The sequence below is a fragment of the Phasianus colchicus genome, chromosome Z (assembly GCF_987193195.1).
Source record: "Phasianus colchicus chromosome Z, bPhaCol1.hap1.1, whole genome shotgun sequence".
Classification (NCBI taxonomy): Eukaryota; Metazoa; Chordata; class Aves; order Galliformes; family Phasianidae; genus Phasianus; species Phasianus colchicus.
Genome location: NC_143476.1, coordinates 15,180,892 through 15,199,064, shown reverse-complemented (window position 1 = coordinate 15,199,064; position 18,173 = coordinate 15,180,892). Strand labels below are relative to the sequence as shown.

The window sequence follows — 18,173 nt, the reverse complement described above, 5'->3', positions numbered from 1 at the left end:
CATTTTATTCTATGTGTACTGGGTTCCAGATTCTTGGGCAGAGAGCAGAAGGTTATTCTCTTTGCAAGTTTGACCTGATAGTGCCCACAATTTGGATCCTAAGAGGGAAGGCCCAAATCATTTGAAGCATCTTTAGGGCACTGGGTCTGCCATCCCTAGATATTTCATTCAGATCCTGCAGGGTTTCATGCAATCTCTTTGTGCACCCCTCCAGGGACCAAGAGTCTATCTTCAGAGCAGCCTTAAGGACACCATTATAATGTTCAGTAAGGCCTGCTCCTGTTGGATTATACAGCAGATGTAATCATCATTCAATGCTGTTCTCTTGTGCCCGTTGTAGTACCATCGTGCCCGTGAACTGTGTACCCTGGTTGCTCTTGATGGCCTGTGCAGTCCCATATGCTGCCATGAAGTTATTTAAAGCCTTGATGGTATAGGCCTGGTTTGCTTTTGGTACCAGATAGGCCTGCATCAGTCCACTTGCTATGTTGATGCAAGTTAACGCATATCTGGATGATATCTGACATTGTTATGGGCAGCCCCATGCTTTGGCTGCTGCCCACATTGTCTTCTATCCAGCATGTTGCAGCTTCTGGTGTAGCCAGTGGGCAATATTCTCAGAAGAAGAGTTCTCAATCCATTGTACTCAAGCCAATGTGTCACCTTTATCATTTCCTGGTGACAGCAAGGGGTGGTGTCCAGAAGTGTGATAGACACATATGGTTCTGTGTTTAACCACATTCTATACATCTAACCACATCTCCTTGCCCCAGATCAGTCAGGCGTGGATGGTCCAGTCTTGGGAGGCCACAGTGCAATCCAAAGAGCGAGCCCTTGATACACAGCCCAACTATCTGTGCAGATATTCAGTGCCCTGTCACCGTGTTCCTTGGTGATAACCATCTACACAGCCTGCAGCTTTGCCCATTGCCTACTTTGACCATCCCCCTCTTCAAACCATATGGTGTCAGTGGAAGGATGGCCTCTGCTCACCACTTGCTCGTGTTACCTTTGCTGGATCCATCTGTATACTAGGCATCTTCAGGAATGGGATATTTCCCTTCCTGGATGGTTCTCTTTTCTGGTGGAGTGACCGTCGTCTCTTCTGGCATGTCACTATGGTATGTCAGTGGGCTAAAGATCTTCTGAAGTTCCTCCTTCAACAGGGTAGAAGTTGAGTGCTCCTCTGGCTGAGATAGACAACCCAACCTGCCACAGTCTGGGCTTGGGCTACCCCTGTCTTAGCAAGGTGGGTAGATCTTTTACCTACCCCCAGAATGACAAGGAGCAAGAGAAAACATAAGTTATTTTGGTAACATTTCTGAAAGCATGTTACAGGTGTTATTAAATCATAAAATAAAATATGTATTCCTGTTAGTAAAACTAATAAATGCCTTGTTGTAGCTATGGAGTTTATTTATTTTAAAAAGGTTAAAATCATCTCCTAAATAATGCATGTATTTGAAAATGTTTTAGTATTTTTGCTTCTTGATCTTAAACTATTCCTTCTCATGGTGTTATTAAAAGAAATGAAAATCTGTTATCTAATATTTATTTCCATCTCGTCAAATCGGGATGAGTTGTCCCAACATGCATTTTAGCACTAAGTAAATTACAGGTTTTCTAATTCACAAGCAAAAACATTAAAATCTTTAAAATTATTAGTCACCAACACCTTGTGTCAGGAAAAAAATGGAAAAAAAAAACTTTAAAGGTCATGCATTTAAACAGAAATATCAAATTCTGCCCATTGGATTCCAGAAAAAATGATGGAATGGTGATGTGATGACTATCTGAATTGTTTCAATGTGTCTTGTGTAATAAGCTAATATTTTAATTATAAACTTATTGAAACAGAGTTGCATGACTGTGTAGCTGATCAGAGATCTGAACACTGTAATTATTCTCCTGTGTGCGTTGTTACCACATAAGCTGATTTACAATTTACAACTTACACTCAAAATGGAAATGTGATATTTTTGTGATTAATGAATAACATTATGTGTGGACTCACAACATGTCCCATTTTTCAGAATTATACCAGAAAGAATTTTTACTCAACAACTGACCTTTTGTTACAGAAAGTTTGAGCAATTACATTATTTTTGTGACAAGTTGGATTTCTTAAGTTTTCGATTTTTCAATTCTGAGTTTTAATGCAGAGAGTTAGGCAGTGTTCTGTGGCTTGATACATGGTGCCCAATACTGATGACTTCCAAGGGAGCATAAATCCAGCTGAAGAAGATGCATGTCTGTATCTTGACTGTTGTCTTCTATGGAAACTGCACATCTTATGTTGCCCTGCAAAAATTGAAAAGTTCTTCCTTAATTGATTCAATTCTAAGTCTCCTTACTTTTGAAATACCTAATTCATCAGTTGTAGAAAACATTGAGAAAAACAATCCATCATTTCTGATTCAGTTGGAAAAATGTAAAACATAAACATAAAATATGAAAGTCAGGTTCGGGACTGCAAACCTCTACTGGACCTACTGAGGTAAATTTCTTCTCTTTATAGGATCATTTTAGATATTTTGCTGTTCCCTTGCATATATGCTTCTGTATTTGAGTGATTTTATGTCTTTACCATATATTATTTGTGACATAGGCATTTTCACTGTACAGATTTACTAGACTGGTATAGCAAAGCGTTGGTGAAGTATCCATATGAGGACAGCTAGCATCACGTGCAAGAAAAGCATCTTGAAGCATCCATCTTATAATGTCTGTCCCGCGTTGCAGGAGATCTTGGTTTTTGTTTTGTGTTGCTGCTGTTGTTTTTTAATTCAAAGCTTTTCCAAAAAGAGATATAAAAAAAACACCTGCCAGTACCTGCCAGTCTTAGCAGAGCAGCACTGTTTTACGAGAGCTTTATCTCAGATTTTCTTGATAGAACTTGGCTTAAAGAGAGCAGAGCTGATTTCAAACCAATGTCTTTGACCGTCACAGAGTTATCTCTAGGCCTGAGTCCATGACAGGGGCACAAGCCCAGAAGGAGACAAAAGAGAGAGGAAGGGTAGGGAGATAGCAGATGGGTCTCTAAAAAACAAACAAACAAGCAAAAAAAACAATGGCAATGATGTGAGGAGGAATGATAATTTACTAAATCCAACAAAATCAAACAAAATGAGGGAGAAAAGTGCCCAAAATATGAGGTGTTAGGCTAGTAGACTGCAGGTGAACCACGTGCTTTTCTCCACAGGGGTGGGATTTGATATTTACCATTATTTATTAATCAAAGAAGAGGACAAACAGAAAAGTTATAAGTAATTAATGCACAATTGTACTTTTTGCAAGAGTCCAAAAAAATTTTATTTTGAGCACTGCATGTTTTTTAGTTTTATTTTGAGCACTGGAAATCTGATTTAAACATTCTTCTTCTTTTTTTTTTTTTTTGATAGCTAGAAATTTCTCTTTAATTTTGTACCCATGCAAATATATGGCATGGTAGATTTTTTCTTGTTAATCACAGAACCATAGAATCCTTCAAGTTGGAAGGAACTTCTGGGGGCCATCTAGTCTAACTCTCCTGCAATGAACAGGGACAACCACAGCTATATCAGGTTGCCCATGGCCTTATACAGCCTCACTTCGAAAGTTTCAAGGGACAGGGCATCAACCTCATCACTGGGCAACCTGTTCCAGAGTCTTAGTATCCTCACTGTAGAAGATATTTTCTTTATATATTATTTTTTTCTTAAGATTTTTTTCTTATATCTACCCTCTTTGATCTTGAAACCATTTCCCTCTGTTCTCTCACCACAGACCCTTCCGAAGAGTCTGTCCCCTTCTTTGCTGTAGCTCCTCTTTAGGTTCTAAAAGGCCAGTATCAAGTCTCCCCAGAGAGAGGGACTCAGTCCTGCAGCCAGTTCTTTGTTCACTGAACAGTCCACCCATCAGATCCGTATCTCTCCAATTTGGAGAGAAAGATGTTCTGAGGTCAAAAGCCGTACTGAAATTGAGACGAGATAGGTTACATCAGTGGCTCTTCCTATGTCAGTTGGTTCAATGACACCATCATAGAAGGCCTCTGGGTTGGTTAAGCAGGATTTGGCCTTTGTGAAGTCTTGCTGGTTCTGCCATGTCACCTCCCTAACTTCTGTGTGCCTTAGGAGAGCGTCCAGGATGATCTGTTCCATGATCATTCCCAGCACAGAGGTGAGACTTACAGGTCAGTTGTTCCTGGGGTCATCCTTTTTGCCCTTTTTAAACATGAGTGCGATGTTAACTTTTTCCTGGTCGCCAGAGACTTCACTTAATCTCTCTTTTATGTACTTAATTTAATTTATGTATTTATTTATTTATTATCTATTTAATGTGTTCAGAGACGATGCAGTTTTTATCCTTCATTTTGCAAATTTAGACAAGCCAAATAACATTCATCTCTTCCCACAGAACAATTTGCAGTCCTGGCATTTCCATTTGCATTGATTTGGGCCCACATATTTCATGAAGATCTGGAGTCCGATTTGTCTGTAATTGTATCTTTCAGAAATATTCTGACTGAAGCAAACACAGGATTTCATTTTCCTTTTTGGTGGAGGAAACACTGATGTTTTCCATTCACCTTGTCTGCTAACATGCTAGTGTACTCTTTATTTGTCAGTAATTTTCAGTTCAAAGAAAAATCAACATTCCTAGGATATTTGGTCACCTACCTCACATAACCATGAATGTGCAATTTTGTGTGTTGTCCTGGATTTTGGTACTGCTGGTTCGCCAAGTTCTTTTGTGTTTTTATTGGATGTTTCCTCTTCCCTCATTATGCCTGTGACTTTGTATCATGAGCCAAGTTCCAAACTTTCTGCCTCTGTCACTGAAGGCTCCTGATGGGTAAATGACTTCCCTCCAAACTAACAGTTGCCTATTTCCTTGTAACTAGTTGTTGTCTTTCCGTTGTCCATTTACTACCATTTTGTAATTCTTAAAAAAGTCTTACTCTTTCAGTCTTGAGCTAAGCAGACAGTTTTTCTCATGGCACCACACCAAATTACTTGCTGATACATACTTTCCTACCAGAAATGTATGATCACCCACTGGAAAGTTAGATTTTATTTCACTACAAATTATTGAGAACGTTCTACTGCACATGTAGCTTTATCTCAAGCTGCGCCATTATTGTCATAATGTTTTTTTTCCTCTTGTCTTTTGATTAAGATACTTAGTATGCTGCTGTTCAGCCAGACATTATCATCCCGGACTCACATCTTGTGTAGATTCTTCATGTGGATGAAATGCCCCTTTAAGTCACAGGAAAATATTAAGTCTTCATGTTAAGGATAACTAAATTATAAAAAGCAGGATGAATAAAGATCAGCAATGGTTCCTCTTGATCTTGTTTCTAATTTTTTAAAAGCTAAATTTAGGTAAAATGTTGAGCAATTTAGTAGTATTGTAGATTTAAGAATAGCTAGAGTGGCTGGCGGATTAAGTAGCATGTCTTTGCTGTTAAATGGCAGCATTTGTTTTTAAACAGTGCTCAAAGAAAAATTATGTTAATTTAAAATCCACCGTTCTCATTCCATTATTTAATATGCAGTAGTCTTGCAATAATGTGTGTTGGTTTGGGCTTTCGTCTGTGTGTAGAAAGAAATTTGTTCTTTTATTACATCAGTAAATCATGAAGATTACAATTTCTGAACTTGCAATGCAAATTACGTTGTAGTTACGTATTATCTATTGTATTTCTCTGCTGCAAAAATCAAGTGTTGCCTTTATTCTAGTCTAGTTCATGTCTTTCTTTTCGTCTTCTTTTTTTCCTTTTTTTTTTTCCTTTTTTTTTTCTTTTCCTTTTCCTTTTTGTTCCTGCTTGCAATTCAGTGCTCCATTGGGCATGATTAGATTATCTGTGTTTCTTGCCAACCTCTAATTTCAGCTGACGTTAAAAGAAGCAAGCAGCAAGTCTTGCCAACTCTTGTATTAGTTCTGCTATAAGAATTGCTTAGAAGCCAGCAGACTCTTCAGGAAAATCACAGAGGCATGCAATATGAAAAATTAAAACGTTGTGCATACCTTTGCTGTACAGAAAATAACTTTTTCCATTCACCACTTTCAGTAAGTGATCAGTAAGTGATTGCGTTATGTCAGGGTTATGTGTTTGCTTGGCCAAATATTCTCTCTCTGCAGTAGCATGTAGAAGAAACCAAGGGAGAGGTAGAAGAGAATAAAGGCATATTATGACTCGGTCTCACCTGGCTTGCCATCAGTCTGTAGCACTGAAATATTCTGGAGAAACTGTACCTTTGTGTTGAACATACGAATGATGGAAATCTCCCATTAGACTATGTGCTTAGTTTTTGCATGTAAAATTCTAGCATCCACAGCTTTATTGTACCAGTAAATTCTTGAGTGTGACAATCCGCACTATCGATTCAAGCTGGGAGATGCAGAGATGAAGCACAGCCCTCCTAAAAAGGACTTGAATGTTCTGGTGGACAGCAAGAGGACAGGCTGAGAGAGACGTGTCTCTTCAGCCTGGAGAAGAGAAGGCTGGTGGGAGACCTGGTAGTGGCCTTCCAGTATCTAAAAGGGTGCTATAAGAAAGGCAGACTCTTTAGCAGGGTCTGTTGTGATAGGACAAGGGGAAATGGTTTGGAACTAAAAGATGGGAGATTTAGATGGAATATAAGAAAAATGTTGTTTACAGTAAGTGTAGTAATGCACTAGAATAAGTTGCACAAAGATGTGGTGGCTGCCCCATCCCTAGAGACACAGACTGGCTAGACAAGGCCATATTGAGATGTAGATATCCCTGTTGGACTAAATGACCTTTGAAGGTCCATTCCAACTCAGAATGATTCTGCGATTCTGCGAGCCTGTGATCTCTGGTTGATGTGTCAGTAGCTTTCTGGTTTTGAGTCTGTCTTGTGTCAGAGCTCCGTGTATGAGAAGACATTGCGATTATTCCTATCCCCCTCCCTGTGGGCCTACCTTAGAGCTAACCTCTAGAATACTCCCCTCCATCCTACTCATCTAGTAATCTAACAGTACACAAGAGTGATTGGCCAGTGTCTTTCTCTTCCTAAATTATCGATTTAATTTGGAGCAGTAAGGTATTGACAAAGTAACTGCCGATGGTGATCAAGATTCAGGTACGCTATGGACTAACATGGCTTTGCTGTGTAACTGGAAGCACAGTTATGCTTCTGAATCATTCTGGACTTGTCACTGAATCACAAAATAGCAGGGACTGGAAGGGGCCTCAAGAGATCATTGAGTTCAGCCCCCTTGCTAAAGCTGTTTCCCTACAATATGTCACAGGTATCCAGATGTGTCATGAATATTTCCAAAGAAGGAGACTCCACAACCTCTCTGAGCAACCTGTTCCAGTGCTTTGTCACCTTCACTTTAAAGAAATCCTTCACGTATTTTGTGTGGAACTTCCTGTGTTGATTCTGTATGTCCTGTTTGCTTTATTTTTCATCACTATTGAGCAGTAAGGTGACATTAGCACATAGTTGCCTACTGTAGAATTGTATAACATTACAGATTGCAAACAACTGGCACGCAGTCTCCCATCATTCAGGTATAATTAGAATTGCCTTCTTCACATGTAGTTTACATTTTTCTGCTCTTAATTTAATCTGCTGTTTTATTACCTAGCCATTCAGTATCATGACAGCTTTTGAAGGCAACTTTACTTTTATCTAGATGAATGGTTTTGATTTTCAAGTATCTGAATTGCCTCCTCCTAAGTAATCTCCCTTTCTAGATCATTTATGACAGCACTGACATGTGTGAACATGTTTACACCCTTGCATAGATCCATTCTCTGAGAAAAATAGGCATCTTTCCCTTTGCTTCCTAAGATCAAACACCTTGTTCAGAAATTTCAAGAAGTTAGGATCACGTTGAGCTGATTTAATCTAGAACTTAATAATTTGAGATTTAAGGAGACAATTTTTTTTTCTACAGTATTGAAAACATTTTTCTATGTGGGACTAAGATTAAAAAAAAAAAAATGTGAAGGAGAAAAGCATTTTGGTAATATTCATAGAAATTTCAGATCTGAAATTCTAAAAAGTTAAAACAATTGTTATTAAAATTTTTAAATGAAAATGTCATAGTGGTGTATTAAAAATAAAAAAGAGAAATTTGTTTCCACTGGATTAACAGCTATTTCAAAAAAGATATTCTTACAACTGCTATAGCTGCACTTTGCAAGGGGAAGAAAAGCATCATCTGAAATTTTCAGAAAGATAATTTCTCTTTTATTTGTTCTCTGCATTAGAGTGGCGTTTGGGAATTACGACTGACAGTGGGCAAACAGTGCGTAAGAATACTTTATACCTTTCTTCACAAAGAGTTTATACATTCAGTATTACATAAGTTCTCAGTTGTTTTTTTGTTGTTGAGATAGATCAAAAATATTCAGTACCAACCATGAAAATGATTTAGCACAGTTGTATATATGTGCGATGATGCTGTATTACTGAGTTGACAGAAACTTCTTTTCATTGCTGTTGTTAATCTGTTGTTGATTATCGAGAGTTAAGTCATTAATATAGTGGAGTGCATCTCGCTGCGATTTCAGTGGAGCATATCTAATAAACCAAGGCATCTGAAATCTGAATGCAATAAAAATGCACTATTTATGTAAATAGAGTATCCCTGTTGAATGAATGCTGCTAATGAATCTGCCGTGAAGCTGAACTTTTAATAAGTCAAGGTAGGGTTATGAAATATTTGCATAATAAGAGAAGTGTTTAGTTTTACAGTGACTGTCAACTGTTAAAAGTATCTGTGGTAAAAAATATGCTCCTTTAAATGAAACTTGCTTTGAAGATTGAGGTGCCTTAATATAGATGTGTAACGATTGTTACGATTGTTCCAGTCTTACTCAAATACTCTTTTTGTGGAGAAAGAAGAGAAACTTGAGTGATTATGATCAGAGGATATAAGAAAGAGAGGTACATTGGGGATTGTGAAGAAGGATGCTGACAACCATTCAGTAGGCAAACAACCTTCACTTTTGTTTTACAAAGTTATACATTTTCTTTCTCTCCTAAAAGGAAATTTGAATGTGAAGTTCTGAAAGTGAAAATCACAGATTCAGCTTTTCCCATAAATAGCATAACCTTTGGAATATTTTTATGATTAATAAAATACTGTTACTTCTGGTGTCTTATGAAAACAGGCATAGCTGTTGGGATTTGTTACTGAAAGAAGAATATAAAAGCACAGTTGCCTTGCAAAGCACATAGTAGACAGTTTTAATTAAAATGGAGAGGGAAGAGAGTGGAGCTTGTCATTGGAGAGATGGAAATGTCACTTGATCAGATGTTTTCGCATGATTGAAAACGTGAATCATAGGGGAAGGAGGGAAAATGACTCTTCCAAAGATAAAGCATCCTTACCCAGACCATACCCAGGCCACTCAAAGGAATTTTTCTCTAGAATTCATTTCTCCATCCTGCAGCCTTTCTGTTCTGTCAGTGTCCATCTCACATCCACAAGGAATCCATGTTTTGATTTCACCAGTGATGCTGGTAATCCCCTCCCAGAGAGTTTGTGTGCCTGTATTCCTGAAGGTCTTCACCTGTTCCAGCTTCCCCTGCTAGATCAGAGATTGAGCCAGATGGACAGATCCCTTCCAGCCTCAACCATTCCTAGATTCTGGGATTCTTTAATTCAGTACTTTTAGTGTTGTTGCATATTGTCGATGACAGCAAGGAAGTCGCCACACCATGCCCTTGGTTCAACTCATCAGAAGTGAGAAGAAAAATGCCTCTTTCTCTAGGCAGGACTAATGTGCTCTGACAGTTTTAGACAGGAGGTGTTCTGTGAATGCGAATTGTATGGATTTTTTTTGTAACTAGTATTGTCACTCTGAAATATCTGTTAAAGGCAAATTTAAGGTTGTTGAACCTTATGAAAAAGGAATTTTTCATTATTAGTTTTTTGTTGGCTTTTTTTTTTTCTTCTTTTTTTTTTTTTTTTTTCTGTCATGTCTAGACCTGGTTTGGCCTAATTAATAAACCATAACATTTCCAATGTAGCCTAAAAGATGCTCACCTGAATAATAGTACACAGGGATTTACGACCAAAATGGGTTGGGGAGAGAGGTTCTATAAATTTGTCTTAAGCCTCTGCATTTCTGAATATGACAGTGTCTATTTTTTGTACATGCCAGTTCTTTTTTGAATACTTGTTGTAGATTTTAGCTTGGTAAGAGTTATTGTATTGCCTTATGCTTATTATTATTCCCTGTAGCAAAATTTCCATTCTTTAAAGAAATGCAGTAAAATGGTTTACATGTTTTCAATCTGAGGCATTCTGTCATTAGATGCCACCTGTCTTGATTTCCTGAATATGTTAAAGACAAACTTCAATACCAATCTTAAAATCTGATTTTACCTAAACTTACAACACATAATGGAACAAGATTTTCTGTCTCATTAGCACATCTTCTATATATATTAATATTGACCAGTCTAGCTTTAGATTAAAAAGATCAGATTCTTTATCTACTACTCAGTGGCAATTTCTCTTTTCCTGTGAGATTAATAGGTGTTGCAGATCTTACATTTATTTATGGACTGAATGTTTTACTCCTCCATAATGCTTTTAAAGAATGAATATTCATAACATTAAATATATAATGAGCTAAGTGTGCTTTTAGGGATGAAGCTGAGTCAGAAGAAGTTTTATGACTTCTTTGTAGTTCAGCTGTTTGGACAGAAGCCAATAAAACCCAGATATTTTAAAATCCTAGTCTTGTGCTTAATGCATAAAAAATATCTCTTCACTATTTAGTAGACTTTACAATCAGTAATTTGTCAGAAGTAGACTTGTCTTGCCACAGAAATATGTTGGGAATCAGTCAGGATGAGTTATACTAGCAGAATCAGTAGTTTATTTGATGTACTATTATATGTATCTCTCCGGGCACACAAATTCTAATTGTTATGTATCTGTCCCTTAATTCTTTGTCCCCTTGTTGGTCCCCAACAGAAAAAAAAAAAAAAAAGAAAAAAAAAAAAAAGAAAAAAAAAAAAAGAAAGAAGAAAGGAAAAGTTGTGTTGAAATGAAGTCCATTTGCTTAATGAATACAGAGTAGCACTATCCATCTGCGTATGGCTGTAAGAGGTACAAGCAGCTATGTGCTCTGTAGCTAGAAATCCAGGGTCTTGTTAAAAAATGCGACTTCATTGGTGCTAACCTTTTTGTAAGGATCTGTGCTGATCAGGTTTTAGATGTATCTGAAGACTTGGTGTTTCATTCATAACATCCATAGTTCAGCCTGCACACGAGAACTCGGAAAAATTATCAACAGACCTCAGTTACAGGTTTGATTAGTGTTGCAGTTAAATCATAGACTCATAGAATGGATTTGGTTGTAGGGGATCTTAAAGCCTATCCATTTTCATCCCCCTGCCATAGGCAGAGCTGCCACCCATTAGATAGGCTGCCCAAGGACCCATCCAGCCTGACTTTGAACATCTCCAGGTGTTCCAGAACATCCCTGGGCATTCCTAGCTTCTCCGGGCATTCTGTGCCAGTGCCTCACCACAATCTGAGTGAAAAATTTCTTCCTCACATCTAATGTAAATCTCCCCTCCATTACTTTAAAGCCATTCCGTGTTGTCCTATCACTGTCATGATGGAAATGAAATAAAGACGATCCCAAAATATCTGCCTTTCTGTTTAGTTAGGTTTAGTTACTTACTGTGGCTTGTACTGTAACTAAGACCAAAATCAATCAAAACCAGTATCCTCTATTGAATACTTTAAATTCTGTGCTTAAAGACAGCTATGATCTGTCAGAAGTGCTGATGATCAACAGTACCAATGTAGATCATTTTGTAGGAAGAAGCAGTGTCTGCGAGTTAATGTCTTTCTTTTTGCCTCTGTTTTCCAGATGCAGCAATTGTTCCACGAGAACTACGAACACAACCGCATGGGTTATATTCAAGACCTTCACAACAGCAAAATTCACACAGCTATAACACTTCATCCAAACAAAAGGCCAGCCTACCAGTACAGGCTGCACAACTACATACTGAGTCGCAAAATTTCTGAACTGCGCTACCGAACCATTCTTCTCCATAGGGAACGTGCCCTCATGAGCAAGCTCAGTAACAGCAAAGTAACAAAGGAAGACCAGCAGCTGGGAGTGATACCATCTTTCAATAATTTCCAGCCACGTGAAAGATCTGAAGTCATCGAGTGGGAATTCCTGACAGGAAAATTTCTTTACTCGATGGTAGAGGGCCAACCACCCCGGCAGAGTGTGAGCAGTGTCCTGCGGGCTGCACTAGATGACACCGTGATGCAAGTCATGGAAATGATAAATGAGAACTCTAGATCTAGAGGAAGACTGATTGATTTCAAGGAAATACAATATGGATACCGCAGGGTGGATCCTATGCATGGGGTGGAGTACATCCTGGATTTACTACTCTTATACAAAAGGCACAAAGGAAGGAAAGTTACAGTTCCAGTGAGACGTCATGCCTTCCTTCAGCAACTGTTCAGCAAACCTTTCTTCAGAGAAGCAGAAGAACTAGATGTAAGAAGCCTGCTGGAGGATACCAATGCTGACACACAGTCTTTCTCTTTTCTTTCAAATTCTTTAAAGATTTTTTCTTCATCATTCCAAGGCACCAAAGACATTGTGGGACACAGTGACAAGAAAATACATATTCTTGTCCCTCTTGTAGGAAGGTTTGACATTTTCTCAAGATTTATGGAAAACTTTGAGAAGACTTGTCTGATTCCCAGACAGAATGTAAAGTTGGCAATAATTCTCTTCAGTTCTGAGTTAGGACAGGACTCCAGTAAACACATAGAGCTGATGAAAGAATATAGCATTAAGTATCCTAAAGCAGATATGACCCTGGTTCCTATGGCAGGAAAGTTTTCCAGAGGTTTAGGTCTTGAAATGGCTTCATCCCAATTTGACAATGGCACTTTGCTATTGTTCTGTGACGTTGATCTGATATTCACACCAGACTTCCTACAGAGATGCAGAGAAAACACTATTCAGGGAGAACAGGTTTACTACCCTATCATTTTCAGCCAGTATGATCCAAAAGTAGTATATGGAGGCAACCCTCCAGCTGACAGTAGTTTTATTTTCACAAAAAGAACTGGATTTTGGAGGGAGTATGGATTTGGAATTATGTGTATTTACAAAAGTGACCTACTTACTGCTGGTGGATTTGATACCTCAATTCAAGGCTGGGGTCTTGAGGATGTAGACCTCTATACTAAAGTGATAACATCGGGCTTGAAGGCTTTTAGAAGTCAAGAAGTAGGAGTTGTTCATATTTTTCACCCAGTTCGTTGTGACCCCAGTTTAAATCCAAAACAATACAAAATGTGCTTAGGATCCAAAGCAAGTACATTTGCTTCAACGATGCAGCTCGCTGAACTCTGGCTAGAGAAACATTTGGGTGTCAGATACAATCGAACTGTCTCCTGACATCCCAACCCATTTGGCCTTTTAAGGGGAGTTTACCTCATTATTTTTTTATTTTGATGTTGTATTTTTAAACTCCCTTCTCTTTGTCTTCCAAAGACTGCTGACCTCAAACAAGATGAGTCTGCTGTTCACTGATGTCTCTTATACCTACTGAACTGATTAGGTGAACTCTTTCAGATTTCTTTCATTTGAAAATCAATCAAATCATGGCAATCACGTGATCTCATGGAGCACATCCATCACAAGAGACAACATCAGAATAATATTCTTTTTGGCTTTGGGATACAGTATCATCTTTGTTGCATTTCTCAGACTTGATGTGATACAAATATTTAATAGTGAAGGTACCACAAAAGTGCTTTATGCTTCTTCTGGGGATGGAACTTTGTTAGATAAACTTGAGTTTTATAATTTATATGAGGACTTATATGTATAAACACTACTTTTCTTCATCTTTAGAGTTTTTAAAGTAAGCGAATAACTATGATTGTACCTTTATTTTTAAAAAGAAAGAAAAACTGAGGAGTTACTTGCAAATGCAACTGGTACTGGCTACCAAGTTACCTTAAACGTCTTATTAGAATAATCAACTCCTCAGTGTTCTTCACTCTAAGTGCAAATGAACTTTATTTTCACAAGGAAAGGAATTTAATCAAATCCTCATATACATTCTAGGAGATTGGTGAACCAATGTCCTTCATTTGCAGACAAGAAGCTATGACATAACATGGTTATTTATGATAAAGTGCAGGCAAACAATATTCTTTTTTTGAAACACATAAGTTGGTGTTTCTCTTTTTAGAATGAATCTCTAGTATATAATTTTCTTTTACATTCCTCTCATAAACTGCACTAGATAGAGAGCGTTAGATGTTAAAGCTGTATCTTTTTTTTATGTTTTCTGTGAATATTGGTACTCAGAAACGATTTGTTGTTAAAATTAAAATAATTGTAGAATAATTATTTAAGTTTCAAAATTTATAATTGCTGGTCAAAATTCCTTGCCAATATATTTATATTAGTGAAGGTTATAAGACTGTGTTAAAATCTATCTCTCTGGACAGCCTGATGTTGTCATATTACTGATTTATGGAGTAAAGTATTTAAAATGATATCAACTTCAGAAATAATGAAACCAACTTTTTGTATTTTAAAGAAATGTTTATATGGGGATCTACAGATGCGTGTGTGTGTGTGCGGTGTGCGTATATGTCCCTATATATACATACATATATATATCTGTATATATATATGTATAGAGAATCATAGAGAATCACTTTAAAAGATGCTCCTTTTTTCATTTCAGGCAGTGAATTTGTTACAATTATTTTTACCACGCTTGGAACATTTCATATTCATATATTCATATATTCCACTCTTACCGTGGTAAGAGTTCAAAGACATCCAAGAAACCATCAACCTTCAGTCAAATACAGCGAGTACTTCTGATCTCAGTACTCTAGATTTCAAACTGTATTTCAAATCGAACTGGTGTCAAAGGTTTATGGGCTGGTTTGGCCTGGTCTTGTGACTAGCGGGGTGAGGGGACACAGGGACCTGTGCCCCGGGAAAGGGATAAGGGAAAAGGGGAAAAGGGTAGAGAGATGGGCCTAAAAACAAAACAGCGGCAACAATCTGAGGAGAAACAAGCTATTTTACTAAATGAGATAACAGAATGCAAGATAACACACCATAATACAATATAATTAATACAGTTGAAACTAGTAAATGAAATTAAATAAGAGAGTGTGTCTGAAAGCCAAAGGCCTTACCCTAATGCTGTGGGGAGACAGCACCCACAACAGAGACAAGCCAGACAGTTGAAAGGGCCGTCAGGTAACCTAAGATGGCCTTTTATCTTTTCCCACTGAGTGGAAGTGATAACAGAACAGCAAGTCCTCTGGGGGGATGTAGTAGTTCTTCTCTTCCAGGACAGGTACCCAGACCTGGAGCATTAGCTTTTTAACTCCCACTACATGATGCACTACGTGATGTTATGATGTGGAATACTGATAATCATAAAACCATGACAACTGGGGGAAAAAAGAAAAAAAAAAGTAAGCAATTGTTGAAGTTTTCATTTGCTTAAATACATTTTTCATAGTGACCCCCCCTCCCGCTATCCCCTTTGTTTCCTTTCAAACAGCAACCAAGAGGTTGGAACTCACTGGCAAGTCTGTTTGTGTGAAGATATCCTGATAAAATTTCATAAGGCACCAGGAGGGTACATAGGTCAGTTAATGTCTCTTATCTGTGAGTGGCTTGTTCTGGATTTACTGTGCAAGGAAAAAGGCATCCCTCAAGGGGAATGGTAAACTGAATAATAAAGGGCTGGCCATAGCCTTTTTAGAAGCTTTTAAAAATGCCAGGTCCATTGCCTTGGAAAAGCTAGTAATTGTAGTAGATGACAGCAGATAACTCATGCATGTCTGCACTCCCAGAGAAGAGCTTCTTGCTTATCATTCTTCTGAAAATTCCTAGCCCAGTATCAGTAGCTCAAATGCATGGAGAAAATAAAATTATTAGAAAATAAAAGTATTTGTTTTGAAGGAATTCTTGCAGACTTCTCTTTGAATCTGCATGAGTGCAAAGCTCTTGGTTTGTTTGATTAGAAAGGCAAGAGCAAGGAACAGGAAAGTGAATTCCTGCTGATAAATGTTTGTGATTTCCTAGAATCATAGAATCGTAGAATGGCTTAGGGTGGAAGAAACCTTAAAAGATCACCTAGTTCCAAACCCTCTGCCATGAGCAGTATTGCTACCCACAGATCAAGCTGCACAGTGCCTCATCCAGCCTGACCTTGAGCACCTCCAGGGAGGGGGCTTTCACAGCTTCTCTGGGCAGCCTGTGCCAGAGTCTCACTGCCCTCCAAGTAAAAAAATTCTTCCTAAGTCTTCTGATCTGAATCTCCCTTCTTTTAGTTTAAAGCCATTCCCCCTTGTTCTATCACTACTGGACTGTGTAAAAAGTCGGTCCCACTCCTGCTTGGAAGCTCCCTTCAAGCACTGGAAGACTGCAATTAGGTGTCCCTGGAGCCTTCTTTTCTTCAGCTTGAACAAGCCCAGCCCTCTCACACCTTCTTCATAAAAGAGGTGCTCCATCTGTGCATCTGTGTGGCCTCCTCTGGACCCACTCCAACAGCTCTTCTTCCCTTGTGTGCTGGGGGTCCCAGGCCTGGATGTAGTGCTCACATTCAATCTCATCAGGTTCTCATGTGCCCACTTTTTGAGCCTGTCCAGGTCCCTCTGGGTGGTGTCCCTCCCTTCCATTGTGTCAGCTGCACCACTCAGCTTGGTATCATCAGCAAGGATACATTTGCTGGGGGTACATTCGATCCCGCTACATCCTTTTCTATTCAAAGGAAGATACTTCTCTGAGGTCCTCTGCATGCTTTTGTGGGTTTTGCTCCAAGTTTCCTTACACATTTCGTGCACATGAATGAAAACATGAGTGAAAATAATGTAAATAATGATTACAAACATGTAAGGAAATCGTTATCTGCTGAGGTATAATACGGTGCTTATTTCAATTTTTAAACTTAGAGGCCAGAAAGCATTTGCTCAGTTCAAAGTAAAATAGTAGAATAGAACAAGAAATTAAAGCAATCATTCTCTGGGGATTGATGTATACAGAGGGCTTGCAGGATCAGGTCCAAAGAGAAAAGTTAGTATCTACCAGTATGAATATTTATTTAATGTCTGACTGGTTCATTTGTTTATATGATGAATGACTTTGTTTAAAAAAACAAAACAACAACAACAAAACATTATGTTTATTATGAATTATTGCATTGACTTTTGAAATAACTATCCTGAGATAACTTGAGAACTTGTGTTAGTTTGCTTAAGGAATAAATGCTTTATAAAGAGATCATATTAAAAAGAAAAAAAAAAAACCACACTAAAGTGTTAGAGTAATATTGTGGATGTATAGATTAAAATGGGAATGTCTCTGCTAACCGTTTGCTTTTGTCTAGTCTGAATCACAATCTCAGTTGTAAAATGAAGTTTCTAAATGTACATTGTCCCTTTGTAAATATGTAATTAATGGATTCACAATGGAGCAAAACGACAAGTTTTTCCAACACCTCCTTACCCTGAAAATACGTTCCCTGAGTCTTAGCAACACATGACTTAGCCCAATCCTGACATTGTTTCCAGTTCACAGTACTTAATTTGAGAGTGCTTGCATCAGAGTATACTTTTTCTCAACCTGGAGAAAGGCAGAGATGTTGGGGAGTCGCTGTGGAATCTCCATCTTTTATCCAAGGCACTTCCTGACTGCTACCAGCACTGCTTGAAATGTCTCCTTGGAGCTGCAAGTAGGCAACCCAAATCAGCATAGAAGAGCTGGTTGCTGCTGCTGGATGCTTTTGGGAAGCAGGAGGACAAAATCGGGGCTTGGGATGAATGAATGGAGGAAGTTAAACTGAAGTTTTATTGGGATAGGGTGGCATGGTGTCATGCACATAACCTTCATTTTCCTGTGGAAAGAGGAATATGATCCCCCTGAAGTTCCTTACTTCCTATCAGAGATCTTGGTGAAGGAAAGGAAGGGCAAAAACAGTAGTGCACTCAGTGGAGCTAAACCATGCACTTGAATACCTACTACATTGTGTGAGACCTGGGGAAAAAATGCCAAAGAGCTCTGTGCCAGAGAGAGTTACAGAGAGAGATGCCTTGTACACTCACCAAAGACTAGAAGGATGCACAGAAGTGCCTTTTGGAGCCTTAAACCACTGTGTGGT

General features: G+C 38.3%; 1 protein-coding gene across 1 annotated transcript in view; it reads left to right on the top strand.

Annotated features, from left to right (window-relative positions):
* CHSY3 (chondroitin sulfate synthase 3) overlaps positions 1-17,779 on the top strand; it is a 141,253-nt gene extending 123,474 nt beyond the window's left edge. Inside the window, exon 3 of the mRNA XM_031611456.2 lies at positions 11,861-17,779. Within this exon, the coding sequence (XP_031467316.1) occupies positions 11,861-13,426 (1,566 nt within the window). The 3' untranslated portion in view covers positions 13,427-17,779. The remainder of the gene's footprint in view (positions 1-11,860) is intronic.
* The last annotated feature ends 394 nt before the right edge of the window (positions 17,780-18,173 follow it).